Source organism: Amblyomma mixtum, chromosome 9, assembly GCF_055824585.1.
Source record: "Amblyomma mixtum isolate Tamu chromosome 9, ASM5582458v1, whole genome shotgun sequence".
In the NCBI taxonomy this organism is placed as follows: Eukaryota; Metazoa; Arthropoda; class Arachnida; order Ixodida; family Ixodidae; genus Amblyomma; species Amblyomma mixtum.
Genome location: NC_143020.1, coordinates 104,542,959 through 104,565,495, shown reverse-complemented (window position 1 = coordinate 104,565,495; position 22,537 = coordinate 104,542,959). Strand labels below are relative to the sequence as shown.

Below are 22,537 nucleotides of genomic sequence, written 5' to 3'. Positions count from 1 at the left end.
CTATGCGCGATTTCATTACATTTTCCACACTTAGCCAAACGACTACGCAACGCTCTCACACACGGCGAGAGCTCCTGAATAAAATAACGCGACTTCGGACCTCAGAACTAGTGAAAGCTGGATTAGCTGCTCATATCTATTCAAGCTTTGATAAAATAAGCGAAAGTACGTTTTTATGCACCAGGGTGCATAAACCATGACAAAATTTGTTTTCTGTTGGCGCTGCGACTCAGCTGAGCTCACAGCGGTAATTTGTTGATAAACTGGCGCGGCGACAAGAAAGCCCTGTTTGTGGAGGGGGGGCTTTATGGCCGGCCGGCAGGAAGGAATAAGAGTGCATGGGAATTGGAACTGCATGCTAGCCGCACACCTAATGCTTGATATTGAACAAAAAGTTTCTTTGCGGTGGAGCACTAAGACGGAATTCGATATAAGCACGAGCGCGTTCTAAGCGCCGGCACAATTAACTTGAATGTCAAACTAAATGTCATTAAAACGCGTCAATGTTATCGCTTTGATAACGTAAATACTTCGTGCAACACAGCCACGCAGCGGAAGTATGCTCGACAATGTTTTTTTAGCGCCCGAAGCGCGGCTATATACAGGCGCGGCCGCAGAACTGCCGCAGCCCCGCAGTCCCCAAAGAAACGCCCGCACCGCGGCGCGCCAGTCGGTGCAAAATGGCCGCGCCCAGGAGAGGCTCAAAATTCTGGTCTATACCCCAAGCATCGCTGAGGTTATTCGTTTAACGGAAGGCTTTGGTTCAGTGTCAGGAGTTCGAATTAATCGTTTTAAGAGTCGTTGTCTCCGGCTTGGTACATGAGGAACGACACCTGCCGAATATGCTGGTATACAATGGACGCATACACCACCAAAGTACCTTGGTGTTCCTTTGAATGCCTATAGGCACAGTGCACATTACTGGAAAGACCACGTGGCAACTATTCAGCGCTATGCTGAGACTTTTGTGCCCCATGGATTCTCGATTTTTGGCAGGGCGACCACATGCCATCTGTTTCTCGCCGGTAAAATCTATTATGTACTGCGAATTATTCATTGCACAAGACTTTATATCCAGCGTTTCCACAGAGTTTTCGCAACTTTTGTGTGGGGTTCGTCTTTTGAAACAAGGCGTGATAACCTTTCCCGTGCCTGTGAGCACTGGTGGCCTCGGTTTAGTCCACCTGTGTGCTCTACAGGTGGTTTCACGTTTCATGTTTTTCCGAGACACTACACACCCAATAATGCGGGCATTGCTGCAAATAACCTTAGTTCATGTTTTAGTGAGTATCACTGTGTCTTCTAATGCCTATGATAGTCCGTGTTTGTGGGGATTCATGCATGAGGTGTATTTGTCTGTTCATTTCCTACTTGTTCCTTCCCCCGTCTACTCTTAATAAATGGCTGGCTGTGTTGTGAAACATCATCATCATCAGCCTCGCTACACCCACTGCAGGGCAAAGCCTGCAGTAAACAGGTGCAGTACGAGCAGTCCCAAAATAAACTGGGTTAAGGAAAGGTGGGGGTAATGGGAGGATGCCAAAACAGCCTCAGACGTCGAAAGAGTATAAGCGCGTTGATGCTTTCGCATTCTCCCAATGCGGCTCACCGCAGTGGTCTCTAGCATTTTAACTACTGCTGCAGGGTAAGAACCACGTTGTTTTTTTGTTTGTTTGTTCTTTTTCTGCAGAAATTTATACCCCGTGTTTGGAGGTCCCTGGGCGGAGCAGCCTTGCAGGCCACAAGACATCGGTGAGTGCTTTTGATGACATCGTACGCAGCAGTGGTAGGTCCACCAAATTTTCTGCAGCTGCAGAATAGGTTAGAACAGAAAAAGAGCCTTGGTGATTCTAGCGAAAGGGGCATCTTCTTTTTGAGAATCTCTTTTTAAGGCCCACAGCAGAAGATAACGGGTTGGGAAGAAGACCACTCACCAAATAAAATATGAATAAATATGGATTTGTGTTTGCATATTTTGTTGGGGCCCACTGTGTCTAGTCTGTGGTCCTCATTAGTGGAATTGTTTCCAGAGTCACGAGCAGTATGTTCATTCATCACCACCAGTACAGTTAAAGCTTGTTAATTCGAACTTCAAGGGACCGGGAAAAGTGTTCGAATCATCCGAAAGTTTTAAATATCGAATGACCTCAAAATAGCTGTGAATTGCTTCCATCACGGAAAAATTTACTGAGTGAAAGAGTGGGCAATGGCAGCCTGTTTTTGAGATGAAAACAATGTTGCAGTGACTGTTTTTCACGTTTCCATCAGTGCTGTGTAGCGTGCATACTCAAGAGACCTTTGAAGCAGGACCACACCGATTTGGGTGCATGGAACCAGCATGGAACTCGAGTTTTGAGTTGGGCTTTTTCGCCGCGCCAGTCGTACCTGGACACAGCCTCCCTTGGGAGCCCATTCGAATTAAACTGTGCGAGGTCTGAATTGGCGAGCATTTGATGCCATAGACTTGTATGGGCGTTGGCCAAGAATGAGCCGGCAGTTCTAATCATTCAAATTTCCGGATTAACAGGGGTTGAATTAACGAGCTTTTACTGTACTCTGTTTTTCTAGAAATTTCTGTACTCATTTCTAATGCTCCTTTGTTTTTATTCTTTACAAGACCTCCTCGTTGAAATGTGCAGTAATTTGTGCGACTTGGTTGTGGTACATTTAGTTCGCCATCTTGCTGAGTCACGAAAGCCCCTGGATGATGCTTCTGTATGACCATAGCTATGTTAATAAGAAAACAAAGTGCTGAGAAATGACATCACCTCGAGTGCGTTGCGTATGACCGTAGCTATGTTAATAAGAAAACAAAGTGCTGAGAAATGACATTGCCTTGAGCGCGTTGCGAGTAATCCTCAAAGGCACCTCTTGATTGCCCGCCTTTGTTGCCGCAGACTACCATGTTCCCTCCGAGTACATCATCAACCAGAGCATCCGGGACAAGCTGGCGGGCATTAAGTTGAACCGCTACGGCGAGGACCTGCTCTTCTTCATCTTCTACATGTTTGGGGGCGACCTCTTACAGCTGCTCTCCGCCGCAGAACTGTGAGTCCCCTGCCTCTGTCCCCTTTCCGGAAGTTGATGTGCCGTTGATATCCCGAGCAGCACAGGTAATTGGCCCAATATTGCAAATGGATGGTTTCACTCTGGTCCTTCGTCGGACCAGCCAATGCATTGCCAATATTGGGCCGATTGCGTGTGCTACTGCAGTAATACGAGCATCGTGGCACGGCCCAATATTGCTACAGTAGCCGACCGATATTTCGGACTCCAATAATTTGGACTAGCACGATATTTCGGACTTCGCTGAGGAACCGTCGCGCACCTCATAGGAACATGTACATTTTCACGACGGATATTTCGGACTTTGCGGAGTCTAAAAGTTCGAATTTTCGGACTAAAATAGACGCCAACAATATATGGTGGTGATCGTTTTTCAACCGGAAGTTTGTTATTTCGGCCTAATATAGATGCGAGTGGTCATCGCTGTCACTAGCAACCCGTTTGCCGCCACCGTGAAAGGCGCCATCCTGGATTTTAACGGAATCGGCTCACGGGCACAATCGGGCCGGCTTAGATAGGCTTGGCTATTTGTTCTCCATGGTTGCCATTCGAGATAATGAGATGCTTTCTACTGCCATCGAGATGGCCTACAAAGGGCACGCGATCGCGTTGAAAACGGTACAGCGGGACAGCTGCAGCGTCCGCCGCTGCTTGGACGACGCACCCCGCGGTGCTGTGCAGCAAACGCAGTAGGCGGAGGGAGGGGGGGGGGGGGGGGGGGGGACTGCATTCGGAGGCGCTCGCGTCTCTCCGCGGGTTACCCATGGGTTACCTCTCGGTCTTTGCAAACGTCATTGCCCCATGCAAACTGACTGTTCTTGCTTCGCGCAGCGAGTGCATTCATTCGCGGCATGACCGCGGCCGCGTCGCACTATCTGGTATCATGATGTGATAGGGTGCAGGCATGAGGAAAGCACGGCTATGACTCAAGAAGATAGAGTCTAATACTATCGCTTGCAGGCGGAACATAGGGAGCGGTGATTTTTGTGATTTTGAAAGCCGTTTTTTTACAGAAAAGTTTTTTCCGGGTCCCGCCGAGTCCGTAAAATCGGTCGGCAACTGTAATGAATGGTTTCACTCTGGTCCTTTGTAGGATCGGTCTTTGCCAATATGTTGTCAATATTGGGCCGATTACATGTGCTGCTTGGCATGTGCTGAGCATACGAGCATCCTGGCACGTGCTGTGTTGACTCTCTAAAAACTTCCAACGCCTTTCCTGCCAACAGGTTTTCAACCATGTGCTCTTGCCAATAACGTACTCTGACAGTGCTGTAGGAGGGGCCGCGGCTGATGCCCCCGGAGTTTACCGCGAGTGGAAGGGAACGAGGGACGGTGCCTCGATTTGCAGCCGCCGCACTCGTGCTTTTGCCTCCTTCGTCGTCATTGTCTACTCGTAATACCACACAGTCACTGCACTTAAGGAGCTTACTTGCTCGTAATTTTTGTTTTCCAGATGAAGACATGAAAAACACTACAGACGAGGGTACGTGAATTCGCATTTCATTGGCATTTGAAATTCCAATCTCTCGTCTCCGCTGTACTCTTTTCGACTCGAATGGCATTTGAATTGACAGACCTCGTTTGGCAGCACAGGACCGGCAGTTGATTTGAATGACATTCAGTTGTCATTTGAAGCACCCGCGTAGCACAGGTATTAAAAGGACCTGTGGGGACAAATTGAAGCTGGCCAAGATCATTGGATTATGACTTGCTAATAACAAAGAGGCTGCTTTTTCAGAGAATAGAGTTTTCTTTATAATGATACGTTAGACTTCATATACTATACAGGGATCACCATGTGGCATTCGCCTATGACCGCTAAACAATTTACAGTCGAATTTCTTCTCTTGCCTGTTATGGCTTCGGTTTTAACAACCCAACGATTGTATGGCATCAAAGGTCAGTATATATCTACCTTTGACGTCATGCACAAAAGAAACTGCAGTATAATTGCTGCTTCATTGTTTTAATTCACTACGGCACTAAAGCCAACCTGTCTCAACTGCTGGAATCACAACGAATGAAGGAGTAATGATTATATAGCAGTTGACCTAAGCTGACCTTTGACGTCATAGCCATCACTCGGCTATTGAAAATTGAGCACTGCACGGGCCGCATTCTAAAGCCCGAGTGCGAGACTCAAAGCCTGAGCTCGTTCCCACAGCAGCTCAAGGGGTTGCTCACTGAGCTACTCAAGTAAAGGAGTGGTCGGCAGAGGCACTCCAATCACAATACCACTCGAAAAAATTGATTCGGTAAATGCAAAAAGAAAAGATGTGGCAGGTTCACCCACTCGGCTTTTTGAACGGTGATCTTGTCCGGATAGCCCTGAGGATCGAGAGCCAAATTAATAGGGTACTATGCATGCACAAATAAATTTTACATTACGTCCGTAGTTTTAATCAGTCATCTTTTTACTGCTCGCGATGTCTGAGCATTATTATGTCCTCGAAGCCATAACAGTGACTTTTTTGTTTTAATGAGCTAGTTCTATTTCATGGGTAGAATACATGGCCTGCATTTTTATGGAGAGGAAAAGCAAAAGCACCTGTTTATTGTGTACTGTGTGTTGAAAGAACCAACATGTTCTTCTCCACTGGCGTTTCTCGTAACTGAGAGGTGTGTTTTTGGGGAGATGAAGGACACTCAAGGACTATACCAGTGCGGCAGCTGCGCGTCAAGCGTTCAAATGAAGGTCTGTCTCCAGCTGTTCTTACGAGACTTCAAATGTCTGGTCAAGAGTGGCAACACAACACTGAGCAGGTGTGGAGTGCCTGGTGGTAGATCCAACAGCATGTGCTCACTGATAGCTGGAACAGCCCATGCCAGCAGTGCTGTGTACCTTAGGAGGGGAACGCACTCGTACAAGTGAGCCGTGTGTCATGTGTTACAACTCTCCTCTAAGACCATTACGGTCTTTTTAACTTCTTTTGTATCGTTCAACGCAGCCAGGCACGCATGTCTGAGGTTACTTGTACGTAGCTCTGTGAGCGATGCTCATGAAACTCTGTCTACAGACATGTATGTACACGTTCCTGTCGGGTGTGTGACGGTTCCTTTGTAAAGCCTGATATATGTCATCCAAGTCTAGATTATTGGAGTCCGAAAAACCGGTCAGCTGTATGCCTTACAATCCATGTTCAGAACTAAGCCTGAAGGGACATGGGTCGATTCTTTTTGTTGCATGAAAAAGAAAAAGGATTACACATGTGAGTATTAATGCTGCTTCTGTCTCACAAGCACAATGTGGAGAATGAAGCGAACTCATGGGTATCATCACCATGGTTGCAAATTCAAAAAAAATCTTTTCTCAACATTGAAATTTTGTTTTGATGCAGAGTGTTAGAAGAGCCAGGAAAGGGCCTGCTATTTGAGTTTCATGAAGAAAAGAAAAACGGATGCAGTTGTCCTCTTTATGCCTTTAAGGTCAACAGTGTCTTCAGGGGACACTGCAGTTTATTATCTTGTGTGCGTTGAAACTGAGAAAAGACTTCAGTCACGCAGTCTTGCAGCAGTGATAATTGTCAAGGTAGAATGCCGTCTGATGATAATCGTGCCACTCGTTTTAGATGCTGTGCTGGGTCGTTTCATGGACAGACCTCTCGTGATAGCCCCCTGTGAGCAACGTTCCTTTGTCGCGTTGTCACAGGTACAATCGGGACTGGCGCTTCCACAAAGACGAGAGAGTCTGGATCACGCGGGCGGGCATCTCGCCGACGGAGAAGACGTCGACATACGAGCGCGGAACGTACTTCTTCTTCGACCCAGTCAACTGGCGGAAGGTTGCCAAGGAGTTCCACCTCGACTACGACCGGCTGGAAGACAGGCCACAGCAGTACCCGCCCCTCTGATCGGCGATCGACACCACCTCCAGACGTCCACAGCGGCAGCCGCGAGCGCTCCTCCTACCATGCCACTCGAGCAAAAGCCAAAGTGAAGCACTTGTCCGAAAAGCTAGTGGCGGCGCCGGCCTCAATAGCGCTGCAACTCACAAGGTTGTCAGAGGAATAAAACATGGGCCACCTTGTGATGGTGAGCAGACTGGGAAAACGAACAAATGTGGGCTAGTGCGAAGCCTGTGAGAATGGTTATCAGGTGGTGGGGCAGTGGTTAGGTCTCCTGAACATGTGGCTGCCTTTGATTGCTGTGCTAAGAGTGTTTGCATCAGTCTCGTCAAATGGACCGTGAGGACACTGCGGCACTGTTGGCTGGCTGAGAGGAAGTGGACAGGAAAGGGAGTAGCTCGATGGATCACAGAAAGGGAAAGGGTTCCTCCTCACAAGTGCTCAGCGGGGTCAGGCGTACGAGAGGCACTCATTTTAAACTGTACAGTGCAGGAAAGCTTCATGATCAGGGTACTGCCGTACCAGCACGGTACGTCCGTATCATGTGGTTACGAAAATGAGCTCGTAACCTGGTTTGCCATATCCTTATCCACAGGACGACCTTTTTCTGTCACACTCTGCAGACCACTTAAAGCTTGTTAACTTTCATTAAACTCATTACAAAGCATTTGTTGTGAGAAGAGAAAGATTTGTTTTATTAGGTGCATCTTTAAAACGTGGTATTGCATTTGTGGAGTTTTAATTTTTTTCCAGATCAAGGCAGTTTTGGTCTGGCTTGTATCCCGTGTTAAGCTGTGGTAATAAGAAATTCGAATACTATATAGGAAAATGCCTTTGATAATTTCGTTCCTTTTTGAAAGCTGAACCGTTTCCATAGACTCTGTGCATATGTGCTGTAACATTCTGAAACACAGTGAAGGAATAATTTAAGTGTTACATTGCTATTCTGTTCAGCCTTGTTCGAGCAAAGTCTTGCTTGTAAAACGATGTTCGTTGCATTTGGAAAGCATTGTATTGGGACGACTTGCTTGTCACTGTTCTGTGGGAGTTGAGATTTGTGACGCACCTAACTGTTGGCAGCTTAGACAGTGGTTATACACGGGTTTACTATGTTCAGTGCACTGACTCTGGCTGACTTCTCTGCTGTTTTCCTGTAAATAAATTCTCTCTGTGGCTCGCTTTTACTTCAACACTGTTCGTTCTGGAAGGAATGGAAAGCATTCATTTGGGGTCACCATTGTCCACCGCTTCCGAGAGCCAGCCTGGCAACCATCTTATCCTGCCATGCTACTGTTATCACTAAGCACACAGTTTGTGAACAACATTCACTGCCAGGGAATGGAAGCAGTTTGTTTGTGGCACAATCTGGGTGGTTCCTGGAGTGAAGTTGACAAAGGTAGAAAATGTTCCAGACGGAACCTGATAGCACAGGAGTCACATTTGCCCGTGTGCTTGGAAAACGGTAAAACTAAACACTGCCGCCCGCAGGAATTGCGAAATCCGGCGGATTGAGATTATTGAGTGCTCTCGGCTTCTGGCGTACTGTGGAGGCTTGAGAGGAGGCGTAAATCCTTTTTTTTTTTTCTTTAGGGGCACCCGACTTCTGCGCGTGGTTGGGTGTTGCTCGTGACACCGATGACTAGCGACAAATGTGACTGCACAAGGACCAAGTGGGACAGTTGCTTGCGACTGGTTTATGACTTGTCACCTTTTTCCATTTTTTCCTAAGTATCCTGTGTTTTGAAGGACTGATAAGGATGCCTTTTTTTTTTCGGCGCTGAATGGGCTAAGACTGCCACATTTTCAAACAGGGTCAGTCCTCGCTGTTCTGTTGTGTTCTGTTGAAAATGTGTGGTGGAAAAAAAAATGTGGCAGTTTTTTAGTTTGTGATGGGACAAATCAAGTCTGCGAGTGTACTTAGTAGTCTGCACTCTAGTTTTCTGTATTCCATGCAAATATTTTCATATTTCTCTTCGTATTCCTTACTTTGCAATGAACTGATGCTTACAAATGGCACAGATTTGCCTGACAGCCCTAAATATTCAAAACTACATTTTATGCAGTTGTGTTTTTGTTTTAAAACCATGTTCCTTGACGGTCTTTGGGTATTGCCGCTTTGTTGCAAAACAAGAGTTTTCCCTCATGTACATGTGTAATGTTGACACAGCTTTATTTTTTATTACCCTTTTCTTTGTCTTTTAATTTAATTGCTGCAAAGGTGATGTTTGTTCGAGCTGCCCTTGTCTGCGCCTAGAGTGAGATACGAGACTGCGACGCGGCTTGTGGGCCGGATCGCAGCCGGTTGAAAGCCATATGTGAGGCGTCTGTGAGGCTGTCTATGCAACGATAGGCCAGTTCATTGTTCATGCCAAAAAAAAACGGAGGTGGCGCATTGTACAGTCAGGGTGTTGCGGCCACTGTTTGGCCACATGGATGTGGTCACGGAGTCAGATGGCACCAGCCAACCTAGCAGTGAAGAAACGACGGTGCTCCTAGTGTTGAAAGGTAGCTCATGGGACAAAAACTCAATGTACATAAGCCTTCCTTAATTATTTTCAAAATGTACAAAGGAGCGGCCTTGATACATAGTTGCTTGTCAATAAAGAACGATCTCTAAAGCTGTACCTTTGTGCTGTCTTCTGTTTTGATGCTCGTGTTCTGTGGTTTTGACTAAGAAGCTACCGCTTCTCTAAAAGCCGTGTTCTAGAGCTATTTCTGCCTTGACGAAAAGTAACGCTTGATCAGGCAGGACGAAAAGAAGTGGACACCTATCTGATCAAGCGCTGCTTTTCGTCATGATACCAACTCGCCCAAATAGCTACCCTTATATTTATACCCCCTCGATTCATTTGCTGCAGTGCTTATGGCGCTCGGGTTGCTGACCCAATAGGCACGGCAGCTTCTGGCCTTTGAGTCAGTATATACATTTAGCTTCGGTGCGGTAATGATTTCTTAGAGACCTGCTCTACCTTCCAGGCGCCGCTGTGGTGGCTCAGTGCTTATGGCGCTCTACTGCTGCCACAAAAGACGCGGGTTCGATCCCGGCCGTGGCAGTCGCATTTCGATGGAGGCGAAATTCTAGAGGCCCGTGTACTGTGCGATGTCAGTGCACGTTAGAGAACCCCAGGTGGTTGAAATTTCCGGAGCCCTCCACTACAGCGTCCCTCATAGCCTTAGTTGCTTTGGGACGTTAAACCCCAATAAACCAATCTCCCCCTTTCTCCCTTGACCGAATCACTTGAACCTGCTAACGTGTAATCACGGGGTGGCATATGTATGGAGAATAACCCCGCCTTAATCATATTAACAGTGGTGCCATGAAAATTGGTCGGCACCATTGGCTGGAGGGCTTCCTTTGAAGGGCATCTGCCGCTTAGTTCTTGAGCTGTATCTGACTATAGCCAGCTTTAAGGGGCGCTGAAAGCGGCTCCGAATAAAGTTCGGTATGCCTAGGATGCCTAGGTATGCCTAGGATGGAAGGGCGACGCTTCACAAATATCCTCCAGCAAGAATTTTTTCAATGCGTTTTGTTGAAACAGGTATCTACAGTCAAAATTTGAATTTTGCATATCCTCGCGCGTTTCTCTCGTCACCTTTTGCACGCTGAAATGTCGGCCGTCCTCTACCGGCCCCACCCACTCGGTCCTTCCGTCGGCTGCTGACGCGCGCGGGAGGAGGGGGGGGGGGGGGGGGGGGGGGGGGGAAGGTGCTTCGGGCCGTGGCCACGTCAGGGAGAGACGTCACGCCGAACCAATGATAGCCCTCCGTCGTTGACGTAATGAGCGCTGCATGACGCGTTGCGCGGCATAAACACTCGGTGGCCTGTACTCTACATAATGCAAGCGTATTTTAGCTAACCTCAAATACTCTTTCAGGGACTCTTTAAGGGGATCGGTCAAGGGGTGCTGCTTTTTGGCTTATTTTTTTTTCTTTGGAACATTTAGTTCTTTTTCATTTATCTTGAATTGGCGTTAAAGGGGTAGAGACACCAAATTTTTGTGTTGTATCTCTGGGTTGTAAATAATGCGTAGCGATTCAGTGAGCATGGAACACCATCTTAGAAGCATGAACTCGCATTATATAATTAATAATCGTATTATTTGTACCCAGCAGTTTCGGTTTCGGTTCGTAGTTGCCAGGTTTTGCCAGGCTCTTTCATGACGTCAAAAACCAGACAATGCGTTGTCACGTGGGTCCGGAAAGCCGTGACGTCGTGTAGGCATGTCGTCTGCTTGACACGCACGTGGTGCACGTAAACACGGAGAGCCGGGCGGAGGGCAAGTCGAACAGCTCCGAGTCGGAAAGAAGAGTTTTATTTCGGCGAAGACACCGATTATGAGGAATCGCGGGATGACGCAGACGAGGAAGAAGACGCCGCGGTTCGAACCCCAACAACCACTTCATTTTTGATCCGCTGGCCAGCGATTCCGAAGAGGAGGCAGGCGTCAGGCCCGACGCAGCTCAGATTGTGCCAGCGAACGCCGAGCGTGTAGGCAACGTCAAATGGTAAAGGCGCGTTCACACTACGCCGACGATCGGCCGATTCCAGTCTGGCGATGGTCGGCGGCAGCGATTTTCGTGCCGTCGGCGCGTCTGTCACACTACGCAGACGCCGACCGAGCACCGGTCGTCGCCTGACGAGCGCATCGCCGTCGCGTCGCCGAGATAGCAGCCGTCGGCCGACCCGTGTGTCACACTCTGCCGACAACAGCGCCGACCACACGCCGACGTTGTCCCATCCCGACAGCTCGACGCTGCTTCTTCGTGCGCGCTGCTCGTCTGCTAGCTCCGTTGATGAAGGCGTCGTGGAAATCGAACTTTTCTATTATGGGACGAGTTCGCACTAAAGCGATGTGAAGAGTAGGCCTTTTATTATAGCACAGTCGACTTCCAAAGCGCCGTCAACTGCGGAAGCGAGACCACCTAGGCCTAGCGACGACTAGGGCAGCCTGGGACCAGCGCGCAGTTCAGGCGCGTTCACACTAGGCCGACGGGACCCCGAGGTCGACGCGACAGCGACGCCGACGGTCGCGTCGGACAACCTGGTCGTTCCCCGACTAGCCAGTCACACTGCACCGACGACGACGACGACGCCCCAACGACCAAGCGTCGTCCTAGTGTGACAACGCCGCCGACCAAAACGAGACCCGTTGGCCGACGTGCCTATATCGGTGGCCGAGCGAAAACATTCGCCGACCAAAAACAAGTAGCGAGCTCAGAGCGCGAAGTGCAATCATTATTTAGACAAATAATGCACGCGCAGCAACATTCATCAAGCCATATATGGCCACTTGGCCGACGCGCCGCACTGATCGTCGCTTACGAACTGCCGCCCCACTGCAAGCAGGGACACGGAGCGGTGAGCATCGCTGCGCCGCTCTACCCAAGCTCCGCCCGCAACCGGTGTCGCACTTCGCCGCCGTACAGCAGTCCCTCAGAAAGACTGCTCGAGAAGCGACAAAGCATGCCTGCTTATGTTTCGAGCTTTCGGCAACGGCATCGCTCGCGGGCGCTCCGGGCGACGAGCTCTTCTGCTGCCTGGTTGCCGTGGTCGTCGCTAGGCCTATAGCCTCTTCCGCATCGAAGTCGCAGCGGCCGGCGCTTCGGAAGTCGCCTGCGCTATAATAAAAGGCCTACTCTACACATCGCTTTACTGTCAACAGCATCATCTCACAATAAAATAATAGTATGGTAAATCTCCACGACGTCTTCAGCAGCGAAGCGAGCGGGCGCCAGGCGAGCCGGACCGCAACGTCGGGCCAGCTGCAGCTGCGAGGCGGTTGTGGCAAAAAGTTTGCTCGTATCACAGTCGTTACCTTTGCCAGCAGCTCAGTATTCGTCAGCGATCCTCAAAAATGACACATTTTTCACATTTCTTATCCCAGGGTTTATTATTTACGTCAAGAACACACTTTAGCTCCTTTTTATGACGCCGGCAGACGGGATCCAGGCTGGCCGGCCGGCCGGCATGCTCGGCGTACTTCACGTTCGCACAAGAAAATACATAACATCCATGATACTAGAGAATGCTTCCTACATTAGAGCACGGGCAATATGCCTCTGCAAAAGTGGATCTTTCGGCAACGACATCGCCTGCGGCAACGCCGGGCGTAAAGCACCATCGCACTCGCGAGCGTGCAGAAAAAAAAAAAAAAGACTCGTGAGCACTCGTAACCAAGGTTGATAGGCCGCGAAACCGCAAAACTTGGTCCCGTACGTCAGAAAACTGTGCAATGACGTAGGAAATACTTGCTTGTGTTTTCTTCTCTGTTCCTACGTCACATTGATGCACTAGCGATGGCTCAGACTTCAAGAGTGAGCATTTTCACAAACTTTAAAATGAAATTAAAATATGTTCTAGACCTCCCTTAACTTTAATACTTCGCTCTTATGGTCCTCACATACAAAGGAAACGTATGGCAGTCTTTTGTACAACCTTGGAATTTGATGTCTCTACCCCTTTAAGTCTGGCAAAGCTTTGCTGGTCCAGGCACCCTCTCTCTTTCTTTTATGTTCTTTTTATCTTTTCTGAGAAGACCAATGAAAGGGGGAGAATCGGTCCACGCCATTGGCTTTAGGGGCTCCTTTGAGGGGCGTTTGTCTCTCCGTTCTTGAGTTGTATTTGTGCCCTCGGTGCGGCCCTTAGTAAAATTCAATTGTTTGGTTTCCTGTAGCTCAGCGCGTTGATGTTCGTTCGGAAGCAGGATAGAGCGCGAAGTAATGTTAACTGCATTAAGGACGGATTAAGTCTGCAGTGAAGCTCCGCCCACATTCAGCCTTCGCGCACAGAATTCCTCCACGACGAATAAGTAATGTTAAACATTTTCTGTGACCTAAACAAGAAGCTTATCACAAGAAAAAAATTATGGTCTCTAGAATTTTGATACGTGGACTGTTTGATATAGTCAAACATTAAAAAGCTTATTCCGTTTACTGTTGCGATTAGCCAGCGGAGTAATACAGGACGCCCTGGACCGCGTCCTAGTGTTAGCAACTCTATGGATGGATGGGTGGATGGATAGGAGCACCCCCTTTGAAACGTAGTGGTGGCAAGTGGCACCATGATCAGCTTTTCTTTTTTTATTTTTGTTCATCTGTGTTGTTAATTTTCATTAAGATTCGCCAGCTTCTTCCACTACGGTTTCCTACACTTCTAACCTGATGTAACCTCTCTGCTTTTCAGCCACCAATCCTCCAATCGCTTTTTGCTAACTTCCACTGCAGATTTATTTACATGACCATTGTTATCTTTAAACCCTAGGACCTCAGGAAGAGTGGCTGTGCCTGCATCGACGTCCAGATGGGCACCATCATATGAGGTGTTCAATTGTTTCTACAGATCCATCTCCAGGCGATTGACGCCATCTATCAACAGGGCCATTTTTTTTACCTACACTGGCTACACTGGTGTAGCAAGTGTATCATAAAATTCTTATACATTGGCTACACTTGTGTAAAAAAAATGGCCCTAACAAATGCGCGAACGGACGTGGAAGTCGATTCGCGAACGGATGTTGAAGTCGATGCGCGAACGGATGTGGTAGTCGATGCGTGAACGGATGTTGAAGTCGATGCGCGAACGGATGTTGAAGTCGATGCGCGAACGGATGTTGAAGTCGATGCGCGAAAGGATGTGGAAGCCGATGCGCGAACGGATGTAGTAGTCGATGCGCCAACGGATGTGGTAGTCGATGCGCGAACGGATGTGGAAGCCGATGCGCGAACGGATGTGGTAGTCGATGCGCGAGCGGATGTAGTAGTCGATGCACGAACGGATGTGGAAGCCAATGCGCGAACGGATATAGTAGTCGATGCGCGAACGAATGTGGAAGCCGATGCGCGAACGGATGTGGAAGCCGATGCACGAACGGATGTGGAAGGCGTGCGTGAAGGTAGCGGAGGAGCGCCTCAGATTTCGGCAAGCAAGCCAGACACGACCACTGCTCGTCGTTTTTGGATTATGCTTTGCAGTTCAGTGGTCGTTGTTTCTGCTTGACGACCTGGACGTCGCCATATTCTCGATAAACTATCGTTTGTAGACGGCGCTAGCATGGTGGAAGACGGACCGGTTCGCGACAGTCGAGAGAGGAGGCGTTAAGGCGCCTTCCACGCCCGAATGCAAATTAAGGTCTATATACGTCAAAGGGGTCTTGCAACACTGTTCAGTAAAGTTGCGATACGCCTGGGAGGTGAAAGGACATTGCTTCAGGAATATCTCCATCAAGAAATTTTTAAGCACGCTTTGTAGAAGCGGGGTTGTCGCTGGTCAAAATTTTAACTTCAGCATCCCTAGATCTTTAAGTCCCTAGATCTAGGGGCTTCAGACCCACCCACCCGTTACGCGCGAAAGTTCCTTCGAGCTGGACGCCGCTGACTGGTCGCGACCACGGCAGCTGCATGACATCTGAAAGAATCTCGCGAATAGCAGCTTCAAAACCTTCATACGCACACATGCGGAGCGAAAGAGGGCGCGAGCACGAAAAAGCCGCGGAAAAGAGCGCGCCAACTTTCGAGCGCGATTGTAAGTTTTTTGGGGCATGTAGAAATGCATTGTTTGGCTCAGGTACAGCTTAGGTGTTCATGAAAACACAGCTTACTTGCCGCCTCCTGAAACCTGCCACCTTAAACCTGAAAACTATGTTTTCTAATCATGACAGTCCAGAACTTCCTGCCCCTAAACAGATAGGGTCACCGTATTCTAAACGTTTCTATGTCCTTTTTTGCTAACGTTTCTGTAACGTACAAATAAACGTTGGTATATCCTTACCGAGGCCTTTATTAAACACTTAAACATAATTGCAGCATTGTCGAACCTAGGAAAGCAAGGGACCAATAGCGGCGAGGGCGAAACATGAGCTCCACAATACAGCACAACATGCAACTCATGCGCTCCTCTTCGAAAGTGTGTGCCTTGGAGCCAAGCTTATAACTACCGTTTTTGAAGGGTGTGCCATGAGTGGTAGTTGGGAATGGGTAATAGCAAAGCTTTCTAACAGGAAACTCTTAGGCGGTCCTCAGTGGATCATTTGAATGCGCTAGAGTAGCCATACTTTCGTTTTATCTGAGGTTGAGGGAATAAAGTCCGTTATATCCGAGGTGGTGCATTTAGATTCATTATACTTGAGGTCAACACATTACGTTCGTGACGTCCGAAGACCAGGCATGAAGTTCCTTTTTGCGAGGCGGCATACTTAAACTCAGTATATCAGAGGTTAACACACGAAATTTCGTTATATCCGAGGTTAACACACTATAGTTTGTTATATCCGAGGTGGCATACTTAGGTTCATTATATTTGAGGTCAGCACACTAAGTTTGTTACATCCGAAGTCCAGACACGAAAGTTCGTTTCGTCCGAGGTGGCATGCTTAGGCTCGTTATATCGAAGTCCAGACACGAAAGTTCGTTATATCCGAGGTGGCATACTTAGGTTCGGTATATCGCAAGTTAACACATAAAATTTCGTTATATCCGAGGTGGTACACTTAGTTTCGTTATATCCGAGGTTAAATGTCATTATATCCGACGTGGCGTACTGCTGCTACCTGCCACGGTGGGCAGGCGGTAAACGTCCCTTCGGGTGGTCAACTTGTTTTCCACTGGCTATCGTGACAGACGGCGGTCGTCATTTTCACTTACACAGACCCTTCTAACGCTAACGTAATAAAATAGTGATGGTTAATTTATGGGGGTTTAACGCTTCAAAGCGACTCACGCTATGAGAGACGCCGTAGTGAAGGGCTCCGGAAATTTCGACCACCTGGGGTTCAGGCTTTGCATGCAATCTGTGGCAGGCACAATCTAAGAGATTACTACTGGTTGAAAAAAATTTATCTTTACTGTAAGAACAGTTGGAAATGTTTTGGGGCCCAGCGCTCGAAATATATTGGTAAACTTGTTTTACAGTTCTGATCCAATTATTATAATAAGTTTAGAAGATCATAATGAAACAATATTTAATTGGAACGCCGAACTAATATTGATTTTACGACATGTAAAGTTATTTGTTAATTTTTAACATTACAGTAACATTTAACAGTCAGCATTAATTGAATTTTCTAATGTCAGACTATAGTTTTTCGATATGACATATGGCGTTATTTGTTTTAGCTTGGAAGAACGCTAACATTGTCCTAATACGCAAGAAAGCGGACGCCAAGGACGTGAAAAATTACAGACCGATGACCTTTCTGTCCGTTGCTTACAAGGCATAGAGTTTTACATGGTATTTACTAAGGTAATCGCTAATAGGGTCAGGACAACCTTAGACTTAAGTCAACCGAATGATCAGGCAGGCTTTCGTAAAGGCTGCTTAACAGTAGACGACATTTACACGCTCAATCAGGTGGTGGATAAATGCGCAGATTATGGCCGATCCACATATATAAAGCCTTCATATATTACCAGAAAGCATTTGACTCAGCCGAAACCTCAGAAGTCATGCAGGCAGTACGGAATCAGGGTACAGATGAGTTTTGCGTAAAAATACTTGACGATATCTATAACGGCTGCATAGCCGCCATTGTTTGAAAAATTGACGCATTACCTAGCTGATTAACGAAATTAACGAATGACCTTTTGAATGAACCCATTCTAATAGTTACGAACTCACTTATCACTAGGTTGCACTAATCCAGAAGTGCATTAGTAAATTTTAGCTAATTAACTAGCGAATCAGTCTAAATTAAAAAAAAGATTTGCTGCTTATTTCAACCAACCTATTTTCAGAGGAATTAATTTGGAGCCTTCTACACTCGCATGACCAGGATGTAGCTTTGTCGCTTAAAGATTTAGCATTTCTTAAAATCTTGAAACAATGAAGTCATTTTGAGCTTTGGGTCTGGTGTAACTCCGTTTCACACTCACTCCTGTAATTCGCCTGAAATCCTCAGCAACTAGAACAGACAATCTGACAGAAAACCTAACAATAAGGCGCTCAGTGCTACATGTGAAAATGCGGTGTACCACAGGTGACGGCTTCTCCTTAAATTATAATTTAAGCTCATTATTTAATTAATTAAGGAAACTAACGGGAAGTCTAAAATCTTCTTGCTCATGTCAGCTATGGAACTACACATCGCGATCGCGCCTTCTCATTCAAATCATAGAGATTTACCGATTGTCACGCCACCTTGTGGCTTTCAAACGAACGTTCCTACACTACTACTAGAAACGTAATAACGGGGTAGACCACGAAAACGTGGAGGGCCATCGCTAGCTGATGCATGAGCCTCTGTCTTTTGAATTCTAAGAAATCTAGTTTCAGGACACGCTATTGTTTGTTCCACAATTCGTTGCCTCTGCCCGTTGGACTTCTATACAAATTCTTTAACAGCTCGCATTTTGATCCACAGATGGCGCCACAGTTATGGCAAGAATATTTTGCTTCTCATCGAAGTGGGGAGTTCCGCTACTCTCATAACTCCCTAGAATGCCTTCTTACGCCAGGAGGCTGGCTTTCCTGCCATGCCCGACGCCGGTGCCGTGCTCTATCCATACGCTTTATCTCCTCGGAACTTTCCTCTCTCATATGTCTCTCGCGCTCCGCGGCAGATGGCGGCCGGAAAAGGGAGGAGTGAGAGGTCCATAAAATGGGAAGCGCTCATTCTCTCTCTACCCTCTCTCTCTCTCTTGCGTAATGGAAAGCCGGGTGGCGAGGAGGAGGGAAGCCGCGCGCTTCGCCGGCCGGCTTCGCGCACGGCCCACACTGCCGCATTCGTGGCGTAGTCGCGGAGCGGGTAGGTACTCGGGGGCCCAAGAGGCGGCGGGGATATACAGGCCGAGAACACGCCGGCCTGAGGAAGGCAGCAGACGACGCGTTCGTCCACCGGCGCAGACGACCGAGACCTCGAAGCACGTCTGCTACGGGTCACTAGCCGCAGTGTAGTACATACCGGACAGGAGAGGAAAAAGGACATTTCGGGATCATCAATCCCCATTTGGTGAGAAACATGGCCGAGGCAACGCAGTACTCGGAGGTGCCGCAGGCCGAACCCAGGGCTGCCGCCGGGGCTGAGACGGCCAACAACAGGGCCGGGGGTGACAACGATGTCGTCTGCTTGAAGCCCAAGATGAGTCTCCTCAACGGGATCACAGTGATCGTCGGAAGCATCATCGGATCGGGAATCTTCGTGTCGCCGAGAGGTGTGCTGGCCAACACGGGCAGCGTTGGAGCCTCCCTCGTGGTCTGGGTGGCGTGCGGAGTCTTCTCCATGATCGGAGCTTACTGCTACGCTGAGCTGGGATGCATGATCACAAAGTGAGTACAAAAATTTCCCATGTCTTCTCCCCGGAGTCATGAGTCCACACTCTCTGGTTAAGTTCGTGGCTTAAACCCGGATAGAACAATCGTCACCGAACCACGCGGCATTCTCCAATGCCGGGTCTAAAGGCGCCGGTGAAGCGCACTTCTCCGCATCACTCTTCAGTCGCGCCGTTAAAGCCGGAATGAAATCTTGCCGCAAAGCTTTTTTTTTTTCACTCTGCAAGACTAATATTACCGTTTCAATGTATTTAAGAGACCAGATGAGAGAGGATACTGAATATAAATTGACGCAAAGATAGAGGGCGATGTTCTGTACTCGTATAGAAATCCGTGATATGAAATCGAATTGACAATATTGCCAAAAATTTTCTTTTGCCTGATCGACGCTCACGAGACAGCATAAGCAAATTTTTTTTTGTCACGTGGGAAAGACAGTTTTATAAGAAAAAAATTCTGGAGCGGGCTATAATTACGCGCGTGAGAGGTATTTAATTCTTTCGCCAGGAGCAGAGAATTCACGACACTGCAAAACGTTTTGAAAGGAAGGGAGATGCCGAGCTAGCAGTTTTCGCCCCAGGGCATGCCGGCAGTATTTCACGACGAAAAAAAAAAAAGAAAACGCAATTTTCTGCACCGCGATCTTGCGTCATCTCGCGCGGAGAGCACGACAAATTGTCCACGTCAAAACATTTTGCTCGTCCCTCGTTGAGAATAATTTATGCCGCTCGAGAAATGTTTGAAGAACAGTTCAAAACCGTTGCTCACTATTTAAGTCCCCAAGGCTGGCAGCCGAACTCACTTTCTAAACCGCCAGGCCTTCTCTCCGTAATCTAAATTTCCGCCGATATTCTCTTTCATCACGCTAGCTGCCACCGTATCCTCGAGTGTCCAGGAATTGAGCAAACGTTGTCGAGCGAGGGGGGGGGTCGTCTTATCTGGAGCGGCATTCGTGTCACGTCCAGCCGTAATGGTCACCAGAGGCGATTTTGGTTTCTTTCTTTCTCTCTTTTTTTTTTGTTCTTGGCCAGCGTACAGTCTGGGCATGTTTGCAGATGCCTTCAAGGCGGTCTGTCCCCCGAAGACTACGTATCGAGTCGACCGCAGCATTTCCGAGCGTTTGAAGTGTCGTAACGTTTCTTTTTGCACAAAGCCAGCCGAGAGTGACAGGTGGTAAGATCGCTGCTGTCAGGAAACGTCTTTGAAGCCTGCGTTCCGGCATACTCAAAGGCCTATTATGACTCCAGCAGGATCGGCAGGTGTACCGTATTTTCCGGTGTATAAGACGCGGCTTTTTTTCTAAAATCTTTCTGGTGCGTCTTATACAAGGGTGCGTCTTATATGCGAATTTTTCATCTTTTTTTTGCGAGTTCATCGATTACTCCGGTTCATGCTCAAGCTTTCTTCACATAAAAAATATCACTACCAATAACGCGGTTGTAACACGGTTAATACTTCAATACCGGGACCGCCGTGCGCGACATTCTAGGTGATCTTTATCATCAAACGGCGGGGATGACGACTTCCGGGATCACAAACGCGCGGCTGTTTCGGAGGCCCCAAGCAAAAGTAATGAGAAGCGCCAAAAGATGATGACAATCGTGCTTTTCGCCATTGTCAAGACAAGCCGGCGTTCTTTTTTAGTCACCCTTTGCAACTTTTTTTGCTTCGTGTACGTAGTGCATGTTTCAGCCGAGTTGCTTCCAGAAATGGGTGAACCTTTTGATAGCGCATCTGAAGATGAAGACTTCGAAGGTTTCAAGTGGAAATAAAATGTTATGGACATATGGGGAGCTGTATCGTTTTTTCTTTTTTTGCTAAAACGTGGACGGGTATGGCGTGAGTGTTGCCTTTTTTGATCACTTAGCGTTGCTTAAGGATTGCTCACAGGTACGGTGCATTTCGCGATAGTCGCGCAAGCGTGTTTAATTAAGCCTCACTAGCCTAACTGGGTAAACTGGGGTGCGTCTTATACACGGGTGCGTCTTATATACGAACTTTTTCAGTGACAGCTTGCATATATGGCAGGTGCGTCTTATACAAGGGTGCGTGTTATACACCGGAAAATACGGTAATAACAGCAGGTGTAATAACAGCTACGTGCAAGCCTTTGGGCTCTGCTGATTGTGAGGTGCTGTTCGAAAAAAAAAAAAAACTTAATTCGGCACCGAACGATAATACAAATACTGCAGGAATTCTCGCGAATATACACGTAGCAATGCCAGAGACAGAAAACACACTGAAAGGGAAGTCTCACAGCTATATATACACTGTATATAGCTTGCTTATACGAATGCACTTCAAATACAGTTGAACCTCGCTATAACGAAGTTGAAGAGGCCCGGCGATTACTTCGTTATAGCCGTAGTTTCGTTATAGCCCGTGCTGACCGAACTTCCAAGGGGAATCGGCATTCCTTCGTTATATGCATTATTTCATTATAAGCCATTCCGTTATAACGAGTTTCAACTGGTTATAAACCTCGTTGTAGCGAAATTGAAGGGGCCCGGTAGTTACTCCGTTATAGCCGTAGCTTCGTTATAGCCCGTGTTGACCGAGCTTCCAAGGGCAATCGTCATTACTTCGTTATATCCGCTATTTCGTTATAAACAGTTTCGTTACAACGAGTCTGGACTGTATAAATATTCGAGTGTGTGTACAACGAAGCACCTTGGGAACAATTAAAGGCAAGAAAGCGCGAAGAAGCGAGAAAAATATGAATGAAGAATATAGAGAGCGTTAGGCCAACACGTGGCTTATATATAAACACACACATCCGCCAGAACTTTTACCGCAAGGTAAAACGCAGTGAAGTGAAATGAAATAGCACTGCGTCCAAGTCCATTACCGAAAGTGCCGCGAATATATGGAAGCTGCTGCCCAGATGCATATACGACGAGGAATGACTAATTCAGGTTTCGGATGGGTCGATAAAACTTGCGCTCGCTCCAAGGAGCAAGCCCATTACAGTTTCCGACGGCAAAGACAGCTCGATCGATAAGTGGCCGGACTGACCGGTGGATACGCTTACTCATAATTGAGTGCCATCAAAAAACATGTAATGTGACGCTGCGTTTTATCTTTTACACATTCTCAAAAGGGCGTCATCTTTTCAAAACTAAATATATATTTGCTGATATGGAGCAAGTGTTTATGGTTAGATGGTGTTTTGGTTCACCCTGATTTGTAGACACTGGAACACTTCTAGTGAGGTCCATCTCATCTGACGAAAGTACAGGTTTCGATACTGTGAAATAATATTTATTGGCTCATTACGATCCGATCAGGATACAGGTTACAAAAACCCTCCGAACAAACACATTTAGCAAAGCATGATTTGCCCAACATACAACTTGCAATACCC

General features: G+C 47.5%; 2 protein-coding genes across 6 annotated transcripts in view; both read left to right on the top strand.

The window, feature by feature from the left end:
- LOC149330486 (CCR4-NOT transcription complex subunit 2-like) overlaps positions 1-9,533 on the top strand; it is a 40,428-nt gene extending 30,895 nt beyond the window's left edge. For all 5 annotated transcript variants that reach the window (XM_089561065.1, XM_089561067.1, XM_089561064.1 and 2 more), the window contains 3 exons: positions 1,691-1,752; positions 2,898-3,048; positions 6,716-9,533. In XM_089561065.1, coding sequence (XP_089417191.1) covers positions 1,691-1,752; positions 2,898-3,048; positions 6,716-6,917 — 415 coding nt within the window. In that variant the 3' untranslated portion in view covers positions 6,918-9,533. The remainder of the gene's footprint in view (positions 1-1,690; positions 1,753-2,897; positions 3,049-6,715) is intronic.
- A 9,072-nt stretch (positions 9,534-18,605) lies between these two features.
- The window catches only part of LOC149330484 (large neutral amino acids transporter small subunit 2), a 181,355-nt gene continuing 177,423 nt past the window's right edge, over positions 18,606-22,537 (top strand). Inside the window, exon 1 of the mRNA XM_089561063.1 lies at positions 18,606-19,170. Within this exon, the coding sequence (XP_089417189.1) occupies positions 18,863-19,170 (308 nt within the window). The 5' untranslated portion in view covers positions 18,606-18,862. The remainder of the gene's footprint in view (positions 19,171-22,537) is intronic.